Source organism: Chlorocebus sabaeus, chromosome 24, assembly GCF_047675955.1.
Source record: "Chlorocebus sabaeus isolate Y175 chromosome 24, mChlSab1.0.hap1, whole genome shotgun sequence".
In the NCBI taxonomy this organism is placed as follows: domain Eukaryota; kingdom Metazoa; phylum Chordata; class Mammalia; order Primates; family Cercopithecidae; genus Chlorocebus; species Chlorocebus sabaeus.
The window spans coordinates 38,089,948-38,110,411 of NC_132927.1; the positions used below are offsets into that span (position 1 = coordinate 38,089,948).

General features: G+C 38.5%; 1 protein-coding gene across 2 annotated transcripts in view; it reads left to right on the top strand.

Moving 5' to 3' along the window:
* The first annotated feature begins 790 nt into the window (after positions 1-790).
* Positions 791-20,464, top strand: part of HIF1A (hypoxia inducible factor 1 subunit alpha) — a 52,759-nt gene continuing 33,085 nt past the window's right edge. Inside the window, exon 1 of one of the 2 annotated variants that reach the window (XM_007986903.3) lies at positions 791-1,121. In XM_007986903.3, coding sequence (XP_007985094.1) covers positions 1,087-1,121 — 35 coding nt within the window. In that variant the 5' untranslated portion in view covers positions 791-1,086. The remainder of the gene's footprint in view (positions 1,122-20,464) is intronic. The other variant, XM_007986902.3, reaches the window with a different exon arrangement.

Genomic DNA, 20,464 nt, shown 5'->3' on the forward strand with positions numbered 1-20,464 from the left:
TTCAGATTTTAAGATTTCCCTGCAACTTTATTTCCCTTGAAGTTTACAGCAAGAGGAGTTAATTTTTATTTTTAATTGCATTTATTCAGTAATTAAACTCCGCCACAGAAAAACTTAGTGGACAAGGTGAGTTCCCCTGTGTCCCATGGCAAAGGTGTAGTGGGTGACATTGACCCATGGTTAGGTAACCTGGCAAGGAAAGACCCCGTTGTAACACATCTGAGCAACGAGACCAAAGAAGGGCTTGCAGCCACGAGGCGAAGTACGCTTTTTTGAACAGAGAGCTCAGCAGAGTTGGGCGGCAGTCACGCTCAGCACTGCGGCCGAGGAGAAAGAGAGCGGCAGCATTACATTGCTGCACGAAGAGTAGGAAAATATGATGCAGGTTTGGGACCAGGCAACCGAAATCCCTTCTCAGCAGCGCCTCCCAAAGCCGGGCACCGCCTTCCTTAGGGGAAGGCGCAGAGTCCCCAAACCCGCGCTGAGCCGCGCCCCCAGCTCCTTTCTCTTTCCTCCGCCGCTAAACACAGACTACCACGTGAGCGCCGCAGCACGTCCCAGCTGTGCCTCAGCTGACCGCCTCCTGATTGGCTGAGAGCGACGTGGGCTGGCCGCCTACGTGGCTCGCCATTGGCTCTCGAGGAACCCGCCTCCACCTCAGGTGAGGCGGGCCTGCGGGAGCGCGCGCCGGCCTGGGCAGGCGGGCGGGCGCGCTCCCGCCTCCTCCCCTCCCTGAGCGCCCAAGCGCGCCTCCGCCCTTGCCCGCCCCCTGACGCTGCCTCAGCTCCTCAGTGCACAGTGCTGCCTCGTCTGAGGGGACAAGAGGATCACCCTCGCTGTCGCTTCGGCCAGTGCGTCGGGCTGGGCCCTGACAAGCCACCTGAGGAGAGGTTCGGAGCCGGGCCCGGACCCCGGCGATTGCCGCCCGCTTCTCCTGCTTCTGGTCTCACGAGGTGTTTCCCGCCTCGCACCCCCACCTCTGGACTTGCCTTGCCTTCTCTCTCCGCGTGTGGAGGGAGCCAGCGCTTAGGCCGGAGCGAGCCTGGGGGCCGCCCGGCGTGAAGGCATCGCGGGGACCGATTCACCATGGAGGGCGCCGGCGGCGCAAACGACAAGAAAAAGTAAGCCCATTCCCTCGGCCGGCCGCCGGCGCCCCCGCCCGCCGTCCCGCCCTGGGCTCCCGGGCCGGCCTCGGCGTTCCTGGGGGTGGGGGGGCAGCCTTTTTGTTTCTGCGGCTTCTCCCCTCCCCTCTCTTTCCCCCAACCTCGCCGGCCGGGCTCCCCCGCTGTCCACGTCGCCATCTTGTCGTGGGGGGTGGGAGACGCCTCGAAAGTGCTTTCAGGGGCCGGGATCTGAGCCCTGCTTGCCCTCCCCGCCGGCCGTGGGGGCCTCGCGCCGCCCACCTACCCGCCTCAGAAAGCCAGCCTGCTCTGTGGCCGCATCCGGAGGGGACTTTACCCAGCCCGAAAACCCCGGGAAGAGAAATGAGCTGCAGCTCGGTAGCCGCGGTTTGCACCCGGAGCTTCCGCTCCTTCCCGCCCCCATCCTCTCCGGTTCCATTGAAAACTCGGCCCTGGGGCGGACCCTGCACGCTGGTCCTGGCTTCCTAGTGGGCTTGGGGCCCTGAGTTCCCGAATGAGGGACTCGCGTGGTCGGATGCGATCTTGTCCTGTAGTTGCCCAGCCGTCGCGCGTGTCTTTGCCTTTGTGCATCCTAGGGGTTTGCCGCGATGGCCTTAAGATGCGAACTTTTTAGTTTGCACGTGCAGGTTTTGTTTCGTTTTAAGCGCCTTAAAAAACTTGCCTAGACTGAGAGTCAGAGTAATGGGAATTTAGAGAAATAGCAACATTTTAAAGAGAACTTTAGAATTGGATACTTGAGTTCATATCACCTGTCACGAGAACGCAGATATTATAAATGAATACATGCCTCACTCATTCTTCAAATAATGAAAATGTAGGGGCTGGTTAAATGTAGGCAGACAGTTTTAATGATACTGAAAAAAGTATATGATGAGTGAACGAAATGCGGCACTAAAATGTTGCAAAAATTTTCGAACTCTTTCATTTTCCTGAAATTGAAGTATATTAAAGGAAAACCTTCAACATATATCCAAAGTAAGTTAATCACTCGGTTAGAACTTAATGCAAGTTTTATAAATCACCTTGAAGTTTGAGCCTAAGGGGTACATTAGAGATTAAGAATTGTGAGTTAGACCACTGGTATTAAGAGCGGACTCCCCCATCCCCCAACACACACACAATTTTGTCCACTTTGGTATTTTAACTTTTAAGGAAATCATTTAAGGAATTGAAGATTTAGAGTAAGAGTTTTGGTTAGTAGACTGGCTTTGCTCTTAAATCCTTCCACTCTTCTGGCAGAGAGATTAATTTCCCTAATCAGTATCAGCAGAAGATAAACTTGTTTATATTCTTGCTGTTTTGTAGATCCCTTCTCCTGGTCCTTCTTCAATAGAATATTAAATTCTTAGTTTGTGTACACCAGAGAAGGCACTTACAAACTTCAAAAAGTGAGCAAACAGGTTTAAATTAATTCCAAGAGTTACCAGGAATTAATTGCAGTTTATTTTGCGGAGGTGATTACACTGCTTTTGATGAAATGATAAAGCGGCAGATTACCTCTGTGTAGTGCCAGTTTTCTATCCTTATATATATTGAATCATACTTAATACAATGTATTAAATTATGCACCAATCAATTCCTTTTTATATACAGTATCGAACTCATTTCTTTGCCATTCATCAGTTCTGAATATCAGAAGCAGTTTTGAAATGAATGAATGAATAAATTAGCTGCTGTTCATCAGCCCCAATTCTAAATGAGTTCTTAGATTTTCCTCAGCTCATCTGTTACTTTCAAAATTTTCTCATTTGAAAACTTAGCAACGTTGGGTTGGATGGATTCATTTCTTAATATAGAAGTTCTTGATATAACTGAAAAATTAAGTTAAACACTTAATAAGTAGTGGTTACTCAGCATTTTTAGATGCTGTTTATAATAGATGACCTTTTCTAACTAATTTACAGTTTTTTGAAAGATAACTGAGAGTTTGAGGGATGGGGATTTTCTTCATGCAATTTTTTTTTCATTTTAAATGAGCTCCCAATGTCAGAGTTTGGGAAACAAATTTGTCTTTTTAAAAGAAGGTCTAGGAAACTCAACCTGAAGAATTGGAAGAAATCAGAATAGAAAATGGGTATAGCTATGATATTTTAGATTTAACATAGGACATTTCATGTTGCCTCCTAGTTATAGGGACTAAACTTACTTAATAGCACATGTGTTTTGATTTTTAGATTTTTAAGGGAATGTCAAGAGAGTAATGATTCTGTTTCAGGCTTCAGGCCAGACTCCTTCAAAGTTTTCCAAAACAAATAATTACTGAATCATTAAAGTAAAATTTCTGAGAATAGATATTCCTTAATTTCCTTCATTAACTTTGGCCATTAAAAGTCAAGAAGCTCTCTCATTTATTAGCAAACTTTTCTCGTTATATTTCTATTTTGATTGTCCTTTTGTTTGAGGAAGCAGTATATAGTGGTTAAGAGCATAGGATGTGGAGGCAGATACCTCTGAGTTAAGGGTCCCAGCCCTTCACTTGTGAGCTTGAGCAAGTTACTGAATGCCTCTGAGCCTCTTTCCTTCTTTTGAAGTGATGATAAGAATAGCAGCCATCTGAGCAGTTATTGTAAAGGTTAAATGAGATAATGCTTGTGAAGCACTTAGCCCATTGCAGGAGTCTTGGTGACACTGTGTACTTGAAAATAGTTACTTGTTAAAATTCTTGTTTGAACTTCCACAACTCTTAAAATTCTTTTTTGCTAGTCCTTCCAGCTATTTCCTTTAGTTTCTTTTCTGTGTCTTCATGCATCTTTTCTATCTCCTGAAAGTGAAAAGACTAACATTGGATCCAGAGCTTGAAAAGGGCTTTTTTTCCTGTTAAAATGGGCAAAAGAGTACATCCTTGGGTTATATTGGCACCTAGTATCAGTTATTTTTCTTGAGCATTTGATCTACTCTCTACTTCAGGCCTCGTCCTTCACAATTCCTCACCCCTGTGTTTTCTCCCCAAATAGAAAACTTTGAGTTTACTCCGAACTTACATACTGTGTATATAGAGTCAAACATACACAGTATTCTAGTCTTACTGTTGATTTAAGCAAGATATGTGCAAGACACTGCAGTCTTAGTACTGGCAGTAACTTAAAACATTTTTTGTCTTGATGCCAAAGTTTAGACAATTTTGTAAAAATTAACCTTTGTGAAAGATAATGAGTTGATAAAATATTCTCAGTAAAGCAGCTACATGATAGAAAAACTGTCCTTTGCTTATGAATTTCTCCAGAGTTAAGACCATCTGAGTTCCATCTGAAGGCAAGACTTAAAGCTTGCCTTACTGGTCTGTTTTGTGGCTCAATTTGTATGAAGTCTATATCAGTGCACTCTTCCACACGTGCGTATTTACTGAACTATCAAGTTATTTTAGAGCATCTTGTGCAGTTTGGAGAATGTCAGCCTTTCTACCTGTTAACTTCCATTGTCTTTCCTTTTAATGCCATTGTCTACGGCTCTAATGGTGTCTGGGCTCAGGGTTTAGATTTTGTGGTTACATTCTATTCTTGTATGTCAAGAGTGGTGTATAGAAAGCTGAGGGGGATTAATTAGTCTATTGACTGATTTTTTTTTTTTTTCGGAAGAACTCAAAATAGTTTATTATGTTTGGTGGTGAAATTAAAAATTGATGTGCATGGATGTTAAAGATTTGGGTTAAATCGTGTGTTCACAGATGCCTTCTCTTAATATATCATTTTTTAAATTTAGATACTTGAAATACTGTATCCCTTTATCTAAGATTAACACAAGTCTGTTTCTTAACCAGGAGAAAATAATCTAAATTTAAATGTGGTGTTGGATGAGTTTCCGATCAAGAAATTGATTTTTTAAACTTTCTGACTAGTTATCCAGTGGGTGGATTTTACCCAGTGTGTGTATGTGTTTTCTGCTTAACTCTGGAAGGTTAGAAAGATAATTTGAAACTAAGACAAGCCAAACTTCTTGTTGCTCAGTATTTTTGGTAAAAATATGGTGAGAATGTTTAAATTAACTATAGGCTTTGGAATTTTTAAAATAATTATATCTCTTGGTCTCTTGACACATCAAGAATTAACTGTTTTGTATATGCATTGAGTATTAATGTTCATGTTTTCTGCAGTAGAAATTTATAAACCCTTATCTATTTGCCAGACATCCCTTTAGAGAAATTTAATATCTAAAACCTGAATTTCTAAAACAAAATTAAAAATGTTTGTTTCGTAAAAACAAAAATTGTGATTACCTCATGGCTTTTTTCTTATAGCTTTTGATTGTTTTTTAAAATTGTAGTTTAAAAATATTAACATAAAATTTACCATCTTAACCATTTCTAAGTGTACTGTTCAGTAGTGTTAGGTATATTCACATTGTGCAACTAACTTCCAGAACTTTTTCATCTTGCAAAGCTGAAATCATACCCATTAAACAACTCCCAGTTTCCCCTTCTCCTCAGCCTCTGGCAACCACCATTTTACTTTCTGTTTCTGTAAATTTAACTACTCTGGATGCTTCATATAAATAGAATCATAGGGTTTTAATATTTTTGTGACGGGCTTATTTCACTTAGTGTAATGTCCTCAAGGTTCATCCATATTGTAGCATGTGTCAGAATTTTCTTCCTTTTTGAGTCTGAGCAATATTCCTTTATATGTACCATATTTTGTTTCTCCATTCCTCTAGCAATGGACACTTGGGTTTCTTCCACATCTTGGTTATTGTGCTGCTATGAACATGAGTCTGCAAATCTCTCTTAAGCTTTCACTTTTTTGGGATATATATCCAGAAGAGGGATGCTGGATCATATGGTAACCCTTTTTAATTTTCAAGGAACCACCATATTGTTTTCTATAGCGGTTGCACCAGTTTACATTCCCACCAACAGTGCACAAGGGTTCCTATTTCTCCACATCCTTCTAAACACTTGTTTTCTTTCTTTCCTTCCTTCTCTTTCTCTTTCTGTCTCTCTCAGCCATCTAATATGTTCAAGTGATCGTTTTTAAGGGCTTGTTTGTGGATAACCAGCTGAAAGCTAACTACAGTTTGCCAGTGGAAGCTTTAGCAGAAAGAAGATTAAGTACCTCTAAAATGAGAATTCAATTTTTCTAGTGACTTAGATTTGCTCTGCCAGTACTTTTTCACAGAAACACTTTTTGGGTGAAATAGTGTACACCTGTTCTATTGTTGATAAAGCCCAATTTAATTAGGAAATTTGTTCTCTAAGATTTAAAACAATAATTGAAATAATGTATTTTTATTAAAACTGTTCCCAAGATGTTAGCTTTTAGCTGTTCTGGTGATCTCAACTGTTATTTATGAGTGTTTATTTTAAAATTTCACCTTAACCGGTTACAGTTTTAACCTTAAGGATTATTTCAACATATGATTTTGAAAGTTTATTGTCTTATAAATGCGAAAATGTAGTGATGGAACATAGCTTACTGTATGTAGTTCTTCACTTGTTTGAAAAGTCACAATATATTTAGGCAAATTAATTTAAAAGTGTCTAGTATTTAATATTGCAGTTTTCACTCATTAAGGACAGGTCCCCTGTGTTCCCCCCCACCTTTTTTTTTTTCCAAGTAGTCTGGGAGGGTTTGTTTTTCCAGCTGAAAAATACTATGGTTAAAAAGAAACATAAGGTTTAAAGGTGAAAGTTGAAGTCTTTGAGGGTTGGGATATGTTTCTGTTCTTAAGAGTCTTGTAAATTCAGATGCTAAGCAAATTTCTTTAAAATGATTTCTACCCTCCCCGTTTCCATTATAAAACTGGGTAGGTTTCAATGGACAAAATCCCAAGCAGACTGAATTTGAAATTTGTGGGCTGGGCACGGTGGCTCACGCTTGCAATCCCAGTACTTGGGGATACCTAGGCGGATGGATCACCTGAGGTCAGGAGTTCGAGACTAGCCTGGCCAACATGGGGAAACCCCATCTCTACTAAAAATTACCAAAAATTAGCCAGGCATGGTGGTGGGCACCTGTAATCCCAGCCACTTAGGAGGCTGAGGCAGGAGAATTGCTTGAACCCGGAAGGCAGAGGTTGCAGTGAGCCAAGATCGCCCCATTGCACTCCAGCCTGGGTGACAGAGCAAGACTCTGTTTCGAACAAATAAAAAAAGAAATCTGTGGTGTGAATACTGGTACCTGGTGTACACAGTGAGCTCTTAATAAGTATTTGAATTAACAAATGAGACAATGATTGAATAATTGGATGAACAAAGAGAATGCAGGTTTTTAAAAGGTTTCTTTAGAAATATTGTCGGCCCGGCACGGTGGCTCCTGCCTGTAATCCCAGCACTTTGGGAGGCCGGGGCAGGTGAATCACCTGAGGTTGGGAGTTCAAGACAGTCCCAACCAACGCAGAGAAACTCCGTCTCTACTAAAAATAAAAAAATAAAAAATAAAAAAAAGAAAAAGAAAAAGCCAGGTGTGGTGGTACATGCCTGTAATCCCAGCTACTCAGGAGGCTGAGGCAGGAAAATCGCTTGAACCTGGGAGGCAGAGGTTGCAGTGAGCCAAGATCATGCCACTGCACTCCAGCCTGACGACAGTGAGATGCTGTCTCAAAAAAAAAAAAAAGAAATTAAAAAGAATGTTTTAATTCTTTAGTTCCTTCTCTCTCTTGAGATTCATTGATTGGTAAGAAGAAAGTTATAGAATCTCCTTTGACTTTTCTTGATATAGATATTTAAATTCTATTACTTTATAGCAAGGTTGGGGCTTATTTTCTTTGCTTTATAATAGAAGAGCATTGATTATTCTCTTTGCTTTATAATAGAATACCATTTAAATAGGAGTTCCTTGAGTGTGTTTATAATCATTTGATTTGGCTAAACTATTTTAATGTTTAATGAAATTTAAAAATTTAAAAATTTTGGAGGAAAAAATTTTAAAAACTACACAGGTGCACAAAGAAATAAAAATCACCTGCTATTTCACTATGTAGAGACCATTGTCTACTGTTTCTCAATTCTGTGTTACATATGTATGTTAATAACTGTAGGATTAGGGAATGAGTACTGTTTTTAACCTGCTTTTTAAACATGTACATCTACATTTTTTTCCGTCTAAATAGTGAGGGTCTCAGAATTTTGTAGGATTGTGGTGATGGTTAAATTAGAGAATATTAATGTTGGGTACTTAACATAGTATATGGCTGTTAATACTCTCTAGATTTCGGATATAGTATATTTTACCATTATTGCCTTTTTATCAAACCTATTCTCAAAAAAGTGAGAAAAGTGCTGGGATATACAGGCGTGAGCTACCATGCCTGGCCCCATGGTTCTTTCTTAATAATAAATTCGAAGAGGTAGAATTGCAGGGTCAGAAAGTATCCATTTTAAAGCTTTCAACATAATTGCCTGTTTATCTTCTAGAAAGTTTGACTAGTTGTATTTTAGAGTGTCATTTTCTTGAACTTTATCATCATTAAAGTTTCAAATTTGAAACACTGGCAGTTTGATAAGTATATTAGGATTCTTTTTATTGCAAGTAACAAAATACAACTCAATCTAGTTTAAGAGGGGAAAATGTAGTCATTGGCTAACACAATCTAGTTTTGGTTTAAGAGACAAATCTAGAGTCTTAAATGATCTCAGAGTGTAATAATCCTTGACTTTTGTCTTGATATTACTTGGCTTGTATACCTTTGCTGTATTTGCATGTTGGCCTTATTCTGCCACTGACAGGCTGTCTGTATGGTGTGGAAGAGGATGGCTAGCATCCCCATACCTGCAGCCTTACAGTTTGTAATGAAAAAAAAATGTTAAAAAAACCCTCTCTCTTCTAGTGTGTGTATATCAAGTTTCCTGGAAGAAAACCTGTTTGCCCTACTTGGCCATATGAAAGGAGTTCCCTGATTACATGAGTCAAATATGTCTTATTGTAGCATATTTGATTGTCTTGTAGAATATTATCTTATTATACACATAACTCTTGATCAGTGCCAGCATTGTAATTAATGGGCAATGAGTTTTTGTTGCAAGTCATTTGAATTCATATTCTATAGTTTTCTACCAAGTGTAGTCATTCTGCAACTGTTCTTGTCATGACTTTTGGGAAGTTGAGTATTTCTTCTATGGGTTAGGGTTTTCATCTCAAGAAAAAGATGATCCTTTACTAAATAAGTGTTAAGATCACACATTTTTCTAGAACTTTTAGCTCTACTGTGTGATCTTATACAAGTTGCTTTATTGGGATGATAAGAATGATTGCCTTATAGGATTGTTATGAGAATGAAATGATATATCAACTCATATGAAACACACAGAACAGCTCTTGGCACAAAGTAAGGGCTTAATTAGGTAGAAACTAACCCTATATTCATAATATTATAATATTTGTTGTTTACAGCATGGTTTAGAATCGCTCAAGCCTTCTTTGGGATAATCTGATGAAGGCTATTCACCACCAGTGAGTAAATAATAGTGGCAGAATAGTTACTGATGCTTTTCCTTTACTTTGTTTTTTTTTTCCCATGAAAATCTGGCCTTTGCAGACTAAATACTGGTTTATGTATAGACATGTTATTCTAAAATAATTTTCCATAGTGGTAATACTAAAGGAAGAAACATGTTCTCAAAGCTATTTATTTGGGATGTTAAAGGAGGGGAAATTAAGAAAGCTTACATTTCCATGTTCTTTGTGTCCAGAATCTCATTAAATGTCTTTTAACTTGTTAGCAGAGGAAAGTTGGATATTGCCTGCCTTTGTAGCTAACATAGTTAAAATATTTAAATGGTTATAGTGTCAAACGAGTAGTCAAAGCCCCAAAGCTGTGAATGGAGGAAGGGATATTTTCTTGAATAATTTAAGTTGACTTATTTCAGTGGTTCAAAAAATTTCTTCAACCCTTAACCACGACTCAGGCACGTAACTATTATACTATGTCCTATAACAGATTATTGTGCAGTCATTTATTCAACAGGTATTTGTGCAGCCAATTTATTGATATAGCATTGAATCGTTGATGGCTTAGGCCACAGTTGAACATTCCATTTTTGATGTTAATTCATTCATTCATAGCATGTTCCATTTTTAAATTTTTAGTTCACTGCACTTTAAAGTTTGAGGTTCTTGCGAAGTACAGACTTTTGGGTTTGAGTTTTGTTATTTAATGTCAACCACCACAGGAGCATTGGCCAGTCTGCTTTTAGAATTTTCGTAGACATACACACACACGACATTCTCACAAAGACAGTCTACTCATTTTCTTTTTTATTCCTGTGTTTCTTAACACAAGGTTAATGTTCAGATCTCTTTTGGGGCAAAATAATCCTCTGAATTTTTGAGATGTACCCAGTGACCTCAGTCTCAGTATATATACTGCATTAAAAAATGTAACCTTGTTCCTTTTAGTGGTCATTTGGTAACAGTTTGATCATAAACAAATGCAGCCTCAAACACAGAAGGCTTAAAGCAAGTATACAGAACTATGGAGAGATCATTTAGATGATCTAGAATATGCCTTTTTTTACGATGCCATCAAAATGAAAACAGTTTTAAAAATTCTCATAGAATGTAACTTTGACACTGCTTTAACTCTATTAAACAAAGCACTGCCATGTTGTAATTCCTATTTATTACTCTCTGGAGTTGCATAAGTTACCAGATCTGCCTTTTATATGATATCCTTTTCAAATATCTGAGGGTAGCTATCATGTTTCTCCTTCTATTCTTCAAAAGTCCCAAATTTCTTGAATCTTTTAATTCAAAAATTATATATTGAACATCTGATTTGTAGAAAGGCATGGGCCATATTAAAAACGGGGCTTCATATTAAAATGGGGAAAGGGTGGAGATTCTCAGGTGGAATCTGAGATCTGCCACATACTAATAGTGTTACCTAACCCTTTTTAAAGACAAAGAAACAGGATCAGAAGGTCACTTGGGAACATTTATTTGGTAATATTGGGTAGGCTGGATTAGTATAGTTGGAAAACAGAGACTCTTGCTTTAGAAGAGCTGCTCTTTTGTTATTTCCAGAATCTTCATCATGGTCAAGGTTTAGAGCTGAATATTTAATAGAAGAAGTCTTTAGGGTATGCTTTCTATTACATACCCTTATTTCGACATATGTGTTTTTTCCTGTTATGTGAATGCGTTTTTATTACTTATGCATCTTCTATTATATTTAAGCAAATAATTAAGGACACATTGTTCTACATACACGCAAAGTTTAGGATCACCGACCTTCTTAGGTTCTAGTCTTAGATCTGTTACCATCTAAGAGCATATAAATAAGGGAAACAGAAAAGGATTTACAAGCTGAGAAGGAAGCAATGCAAAGATAGAAGAGTGATAGAGTAGGTAATTTGGGAAAAGTCAGTGATACACAGCTCTTAACCATGAACAGTGATTCTTAACTCTTGAATGTTTGTGGCATTCATGAAGGTATTAAAAGGTGACTTTTAAAAAATTGTTTCAGATAACTGAAAAAAATTGAGTTGCCACATTCATTAGGTCATCTTTGAACTCTACTCATGCACTTACATGTTTAAGGCAAAGTTTTACTAAACACACACTTGTTCTTGCTAGCTTATCGAGTTTTACTGCTAGCTTCTTACTCTTAGCAATTGTACCTCACATTACATAGTATTGTCAAACCCACTATATTCAGTGTTTCGCCTGACAAACATGGTATATTATAGGATGTGTATTCAGTTATAGATAAAAATAAATTATTCTCATTTTTCAAAATTTGCTGGCCTACCTGTTAAGCTTTTGCTTTAAGACGTGCTAATGTTTCTCAAACTTCTGTGGTTTAATCACCTGAGTGTTTAGTTGCTCTGTGGATTCCCAGGGACCCATTCCTCAGAGATTCTGATTTGGTAATTTTGGGATGGAACTTAGGGATCTGTAAATTTTACAAGCACTCACAGATGAAACATAGATTTTAAACAGCTAAGAGTGCTCATCAGGATTATGTTGATATTATTTTTTAAACAGATGTGCCAAGCCTATAATTTGAATTTCCAGGGTTGGGATTTGGCCTTCTATATTTGGGGGAAGAAGTTCTATTGATGATTATGGATATATACCACAGGTCAACCATTCAATAGTCTAGTCAGTGCAGTTAATGTATTTTATAATTACTAAGTTCTAAGTATGTGGTAGTATTAATGTCTTAGGAGGTGGATATATTTCCTGTATTTGTAAAGCATTTGGGTAGGTTTTTTAAAGAGGAAAGTATATAACAAATTAGTTTTGAGTGTTGCTCTTTTACTTCTTTGGGCATTTTTGAAGAACACATAAGTATTTTATTAGAGCAGAGGGCTCAGAGTGGCCCCCAGATCATCATCATTGGTAACACCTACTAACTTGTTAGAAATGCACATTCTCAGGCTCCATTCAGACTTTGTAAATCAGAAACTCTGGAAGTAAGGCTTAGCATTCTGTGTTTTGAGAATTCCTCTAGGGAACTGTGATGCAAACTGACGTTTGAGAACCTTCATCTTAGAGTAAAAACTTTACATACACATTTTCATTGTTGTTTTATTTATCTAGCACAATACTTTTTTTTTTTTTTTTTTTTTGAGACAGAGTTTCGCTCTTGTTGCCCAGACTGGTGTGCAATGGTGCAATCTCAGCTCACCACAACCTTCATCTCCTGAGTTCAATTGATTCTCCTGCCTCAGTCTCCCGAGTAGCTGGGGTTACAGGCATGTGGCACCATGCAAGGCTAATTTTGTATTTTTAGAAGAGATGGAATTTCTCCATGTTGGTCAGGCTGGTCTTGAACTCCTGACCTCAGGTGATCTGGCCGCCTCAGCCTCCCAAAGTGCTGGGATTACAGGCATGAGCCACTGCACCCGGCATAATATAATATATATAATCAGGGCTCAAAGATTTGTTGAGAGGCTCAACACCAATTCTGGACCAGGAAAGATTTTATTTATATCACCAGTCAGGAATAATCCAAAAACAAAAAGCACATTCTTCTTACAAATAACATTTCAATACACGTTAATGTAAACACCTGGAAAAGTATTAGCTACTTAATAAATGTAATTAACATGTAAATGAAAAATTTACACATTATGGCTATTTCAGATGTGATATAGATTTCATTTTCAGAATGAGCCCTCCAATTTAAAACAGTGATTCTTTTCCCCCTGTTTATTTTACTGCATTAGAAAATCACATTTAAAATAAGCATTTTGGTGAGGTTATTGGAAGGTGAATAAATCCATCTTTTCTTTAATTATAGATATTTAAGAGAGATGTTGCCGTGCCATTCAGATAATGATGATCTAAGGCAAGAAATTTAGTTGCTTTCAAAAATAAGTATATACATTCTGAACTTTTTTTTTTATAAACAAACCATTTCATCTGTTTTTTTGAATTTCAAATTATACAGAATTTTCAAAATTTGAAAATTAGGTTAACATGAGAAACTGAAGATACTGAATTATATTATCTGTTCAGTCTATACTTTTCTTTAGGATATACAGTAGGAAAGAAATACGATAGTTCAAGTTAGATTACTACTTCTTTCAGAGTTTTTTGACAAATGCAGGTACAGTGATAGTGTCAGTTCATGGTGAATTTTTGTTAAAATAAATTACAAAAAATTTGTGATCCTGATTTCTTGAAACTAGTATTGTTAATATTTGTAAACTTTACTAACATTGTATATCACTGTATTCTGGTTTTATCTGTGCATCTATAAGTTAAATATATGTGTGTATAGCTACATATGGTTATATTTATACACATACATTACACATAGGAGTGGAATCATACTCAATTTTTTTTGTATAGCTTGCCCTTTTCATATACTACTATATTGTAGCATCTAGTATAAGCAAAGATTAATTTTTATAGACTTTGCTTTTATCCTGAAATTTTATGGTAACTGGTTTAATGGAAAGACAATTTCTGTGACGTGTTTTGTCAGTTAGGGATTGACCCTGGTAAAATATTGCTGGATAACAACAAGCAATGTAGAAATACATTTGTTCCATAAGATAACCTCCATGAAGGTAGGGGCTTGGTCTCTTTTGTTTATTGCACCATGTCCTGTTCTAGGAACAGTGTTAGACTCATAGAAGGTGATCAAGAAATATTTGCTGAATACATCAATAACATTCGCTAACATGTGGGTATCCTAAAGGTTTATTTTTAAAGTTTATTGATTAGAATTCAGAAGATATTTTCCCAGACAAAATAATAATAGATTGCTAGCTGTCTTGAAAATGTAATTTGTATTTAATTTGAAATGTCAGGTTTTTGCTATTTTTTCCATTAAGTAGAGATAGGTTTTTAAAAAATTACATGTGATGTTTTAAGTATTCTGGTTTTGCAACAATTACTAGGTAGAAAATGTAACAACAGATCCTACTAATATTACTTCCAATAATACATATAAAATACTTGTCTAAAAGTAACCCTCCTTAAAAAAACAAAGCTGGCCGGGCATGGTGGCTCACGCCTGTAATCCCAGCACTTTGGGAGGCCGAGGCAGGCGGATCACGAAGTCAGGAGTTGGAGACCAGCCTGGCCAACATAGTGAAACCCCGTCTCTACTAAAAATACAAAAAATTATCTGGGCGTAGTGGCAGGCACCTGTCCCAGCTACTCAGGAGGCTGAGGCCGGAGAATCGCTTGAACCCAGGAGGCGGAGGTTGCAGTGAGCGGAGATCACGGATCGCGCCACTGCACTTCAGCTTTGGGCGACAGTGCAAGACTCTGTCTCAAAAAAAAAAGGCAATAGGATTAGGTATCAATTTAATGAAAACTTCATGACAGCACTTTCTTGAAAAAGACTGTGGAAACCAAAGTTAGTAAACTCCTATTTCTGCCTGGGTTTGGAAGACGTAAAGATGATAAAGATGTTTAAGTGTTGCTTTCTTTTTTTTTTGAGACAGTGTCTTGCTGTGTCTGGAGTGCAGTGGCACAATCACAGCTCACTGCAGCCTTGAACTCCTGGGCACAAATAATCCTCCTGCCTCAGCCTCCTGAGTAGCTGGGACTATAGGAGGGCACCCTTACACCCGACTAATAATTTAATGGTTAAGAACATTAACTATAATTCATACATTTTCCTGACCACATTAGCTTAGGACAAAACAGTAAAAGACATGAGTGTAGATGAAAGCGATAAGGGAACTAATCTTAAACACTGAACCTCTTTTCAGCAAATTGGCATTCTAGTTTCTCAGCTCTCTCTTTACACCTCTAAATCTGTTTCCTAGCAAGATCACTTACTTGCCTTGGTTTATGGTGATACTTTTCATTGTTATACTGCTGGGTGATTGTTTTAATTAGTAGCTGCTTTTTTCTACTTCAGGAAGATGGCACTGCTGGCTGTGATGTTTACCTTGTGGCTAATGCCTGTGTTTCCCTATGTTCACATTTATTCCACGATTCATTTGTTAACATTTACTAAGCTGCTTTTCTGTGCCAGGAACTTGACTAGATGAATAAATGGTTGTTTTTGTACACAAAATTAGCTGTCATAATCAGTTATTGTAGCATTTATTCTTGCAAAAATATATATTTGTATTTCAACTAGTGATCGAATCTCAACTTATTAATTCATACATTCAGCCAGCACATAATTGAATACTTCTTATGTGTCAGAAACTGTTCTAGGTGCTTGGGATGTTCATTAAACAAAATAGACAAAAGTCTCTGCCTTTGTGGAACTTACTTTCCAGTGTAGGTGTGGATTAGTGGGGTAGAAAATAAGTAAACAAGTAAGATATGTACTTAGGCTTTCATAAAAATAGAGCAGGGCAAGAGGACCAAGATGGAGGCAGTGATCAGGGAATCTCAATAATGGTGAGACTGGGACAAAGACTTGAAAAAGGTGGGAAAGCAAGACTCTTAGGTATTTAGGGTAGCAAGGGGAACAACTAGTGCAAAGGCCCTAGGAGACAGTGTGTTTGAAGTGTTTTAAAGAACAGTAAGGAGGCTAGTTTGGTTAGAATAGAATGAGCAAAGGGGGCAAAGTGGTAGAAGATGAGATCAAAGAGGTAATGAGGCCGTTGTGGAGGCCCGTATGGACTACTGGAAGGGCTTTGGCTTTTACTCTAAATGAGGCAAAAACCATTTTAAGCAGAGAGGAGTGATATGACTTGATTTCTTGTTAAAAGGATTATTCTAGTTGCTGTTACAGGAAAAGACTACAGCGGTGCAAAGAAACAGGGAGACAAAAGAATGTAAGATTTTCACTGTAACTTATATCTAGTATGCTTGCTTATACTTGAAAATGCATATCCAGATAATTGTAGTAAATTGAAATAGTATGTTTATTTAATAGTACTAACATTGATATGCTGGTTAATTATGATTAGGAGCACTAATAAAGCACAAATCAGAGATTCTCCAAAAAAAATGTTGAAAGGGCAGTCAACTTGTCCTGTGCCAGAAATCAAAGTCATAGCAGATTTGGGCCAAATTGTCAAAGTCAAACTTACGCACATCACTACTGAGAAGACAAAGATGAATGTGTGACAGTGTCCTGCCCCCAAGAACCTTTAAGGGTTGTAAAGGAAGATTAATATAGCCAAATAACTAGTGATCAGTTCTACCAGAGAGGACCAGTTCTGGAAGACAGGGAAAAAAAAAAAACAGAAACAAAATGATGTTTGCATTAAATCTTTAAAAGTTTCTCTCATAAATTTACCAAGCCAGATATTGGGAAGGGTACCCCAAGCAGAAGGAGTAGAGTAAGCAAGCCAGAAAGGAAATACTGTGGTGCTTTTAAGTAACTGCAGTGTGACTGGAGAATGTGGAAAATGATGAGGATAAAGAGGTGGACAGGGAACTAGGTAAGGGAGGGCTTTCTTTTAAAATAATTAAACCTTGTCCTGTGTACATTTAATGGGATTTTAATCAGGCCATAATACCAGATTTCTTTACTTTAGAAGGATCTTTATGGTGATGGTTTCAGAAAGAAATTAAAGCAGAGTAACAGTGGTTGGCAATAATGATCAGCTAGTGGTTCCCAAACTTACGTATCATATGCATCTTGGGAGTTTTTAAAAACTCAGATTTTGGGGCCGGGCGCGGTGGCTCAAGCCTGTAATCCCAGCACTTTGGGAGGCCGAGACGGGCGGATCACGAGGTCAGGAGATCGAGACCATCCTGGCTAACCCGGTGAAACCCCGTCTCTACTAAAAATACAAAAAATTAGCCAGGCAAGGTAGCGGGCGCCCGTAGTCCCAGCTACTCGGGAGGCTGAGGCAGGAGAATGGCGTAAACCTGGGAGGCGGAGCTTGCAGTGAGCTGAGATCCGGCCACTGCACTCCAGCCTGGGCGACAGACCTAGACTCCGTCTCAAAAAAAAAAAAAAAAAAAAAAAAAATACTCAGATTTTGGGATCCTGACTTAGATCTACTGAATCAGTGTTTACAGATTCAAATTCCTAGTGAGGCCTAGGAATTTGAAATGTTGAATGCCCTTCATGATGCAGCTAGACAAGCATTTGGGAATAAAGCATTGGGTGACTATTTCAGTAGACTAAGGAGTGGGAGGCCATTTAAGCTCAAAGACTGTTCTACTTCTCACTATATTTCTAGTACCTAGCATAGTGCATGGTACTTGATAGATGCATCCTTTCTCCCATACCTCGCCCTACACATCTCTTCATCTGTATCCTTAGTAATATCCTCTATAATAAACTGGTGAACATGTTTTCCCTGAGTTCTGTGAGCTGCTCCAGCAAAGATGGGTTTGTGAGAATCCCAACTTTTCAAGTCTGTTGGTCAGAAGTTCCTGAGGCCCAGACTTGCAACTGGTGTTGAGGGGGCAGTCTTGAGGCCTGAGCCCTCAACCTGACACTATCTCCAGGTAGATAGTGTTAGAATTGAATTGAAGGACACCCAGTTGGTGTCCGCTGCAGAACTGATTGCTCACCTGGTGGTGGAGAGAACCCCTCCCCTCCCGATTTGGTTACAGAAGTTGTCTTCTGTGTTGTTGATTGCTGTGGTGTGGGAGCAGAGGGGGGGAAAAGCTGTTGGAGAGTTTTTTCTATAACAATAGGGAGATTATTTAGATTTATAAAAATAGAATCAAAGTAGATTAACTGAGCACACTGTGAAATATAGAGTAGAGCTGTGTAAGGAGTATATCTTAATGTCAAACTGACACCAAATTGAATGTTTGCTGGAACATTCAAAGATCTAAGTGTCCCAAGTCTGTGAAAACAATCAGGTTAGGAAACAGTCTTATGCAAACAGCAACACAATGCTCAAAGCCATTTAAGGAAAAAGAACAGTAACTGAATTCTCTTATGGAAATGTGAGATGTTGTTTTACTAAGTACTGATTGTGTTATACTTTTTGTTTATTTATTTGGTGGTATTTCAGTTCCTAAAATTCCTTCAAATGTGCTGCAAAATACAAACCAACAACTTGGTGGATTTTCCTTTTGTTTTCCTGTGGAAAATGATGGAATTCAAAACCTTGAGGATTAGACCTTGAGAGTTAACCTTCCAGTGATTATGCCACCATCATACAAAATTCTGGAGGACAAAACCCTTCCCACTTAAAAACCAGTTAGTCTCAGAAAATCACCTCATGTGAGGAGACTGCATCATTATAGTATGCGTATTAGCTTTAGGTAGAGATCTAAAATGTTTTTAATATTTAAAAAACTTCAGCCTTTCTTCATTAATTTGGCCTAATACAAGTTAGAAGAACTTTAAAAATGAGTACAAACAACAAGGAAGGGCCGGGCACAGTGGCTCACGCCTGTAATCCAAACACTTTGGGAGGCCGAGGCGGGCAGATCACCTGAGGTCAGGAGTTCCAGACCAGCCTGGCCAACACAGAGAAACTACATCTCTACTAAAAATACAAAAATTATCTGGGCGTGGTGGCACGTGCCTGTAATCCCAGCTACTTGGGAGGCTGAGGCAGGAGAATTGCTTGAACCCAGGAGGCAGAGGTTGCAGTGAGCTGAGATCATACCATTACACTCCAGTCAGGGCAACAAGGGTGAAATGCCATCTCAGGGAAAGAAACAACAACAACAAACAAACAAAAAAGAAAGTTTCTGTGACTGCCAGACAAATGTTGAGCAAGTAAAACACCAACAATGTTGAACTTAGATATTGAAATAGCTGCTCTGTACAAATAAAGTCTACTGGGAGTATATAGGGTAGACTGAATTACCATCTTTTGATTCTTTCTCTGTAATGATTGGCGTTACCGGAAGGGATTGCCTTGCTTTGAAGAGCTGATGGACAGTAGAGCAGAGAGCATCTATCACCATTGTAGGTGCTTTTCAGTTAGGATTCTGGATTTATAAGCAAACTCCAAGAAAGAGCCTGGTTCTGAATCCCTCTGAATAGTTTAAGTCAAGTCCTAAATTCTGAAGCCAACCTCTATAATTCCTCCTTTATGTCTTTGGTATGTGAAGTAGGCAAATTTCGAACTTTAAAATAATAGCCTAGACTTACAAATATTTGCCTTGGTAAATAGGATGAGTTTTTGAGAGACAGCATAGTCTTAATCGCATGGACACCAGACTGCTTGAGTAGAATATAGGTTCTGCCATTTATTAACGGAGTAACGTTGGGTAAGCTATTTAGCCAGGGTCCTTATCTGTAACATGGTGATAATAATAAATGTTAAATAATAGGTGAGAAATGTTTAGAATACCACTGTGTACATAGTAAGCACCATGCATAGGTGTTTAGATTTAAAAATACTGCCAAAGGCAAGGTTGGATGGCTCACACCTATAATCCTAGCACTTTGGGAGGCCAAGGCAGGAGGATCACTTTAGCACAAGAGTTCAGGACCAGTCTAGGCAACATAGATTCCATTTCTGCAAAAAATTTAACAGAATTAGTTGGGCATGGTAGCGTGTGCCTGTAGTTACTTGAGAGGCTGAGGTGGAGAAAGGGAGGATCACTTGAGCCCACAATTTCGAGGCTGCAGTGAGCTTATGATCATGCCACTGTACTCCAGCCTGGGTGACAGAGCAAGACTCTGTCTCTAAAATAAAATGAAAATAAAACTGCAGGCAAAAATGCCAACTAAAGAGTGAACATGAACTTTTCTTTGTATTTTTCTTGGGCCTGAGACTTTAAAAAGTGCAGGGCAGTTAAAACGATGGGATGTAATTCTCACCTATCAACTCAGCAGAAATTAATAAGATTTAAAAGATGCATAATATATTGCAGAGTCCGTGGGGGAATTGATATACATATTCATGAACTGGCAGAGACAAAAATGGGCACAGAACCATTTGGAAAGCTATTATGTACTTTTAAAAATTTCAGTAGCACATTTTTTATATCATGAAATTTCACTTCAGAATGTCAGTCCTGTAGAAATACTGACACAAGTGCAAAAACAACAAAAACCAACTTGTACCTTCAAGGCCAGAAAGAGTT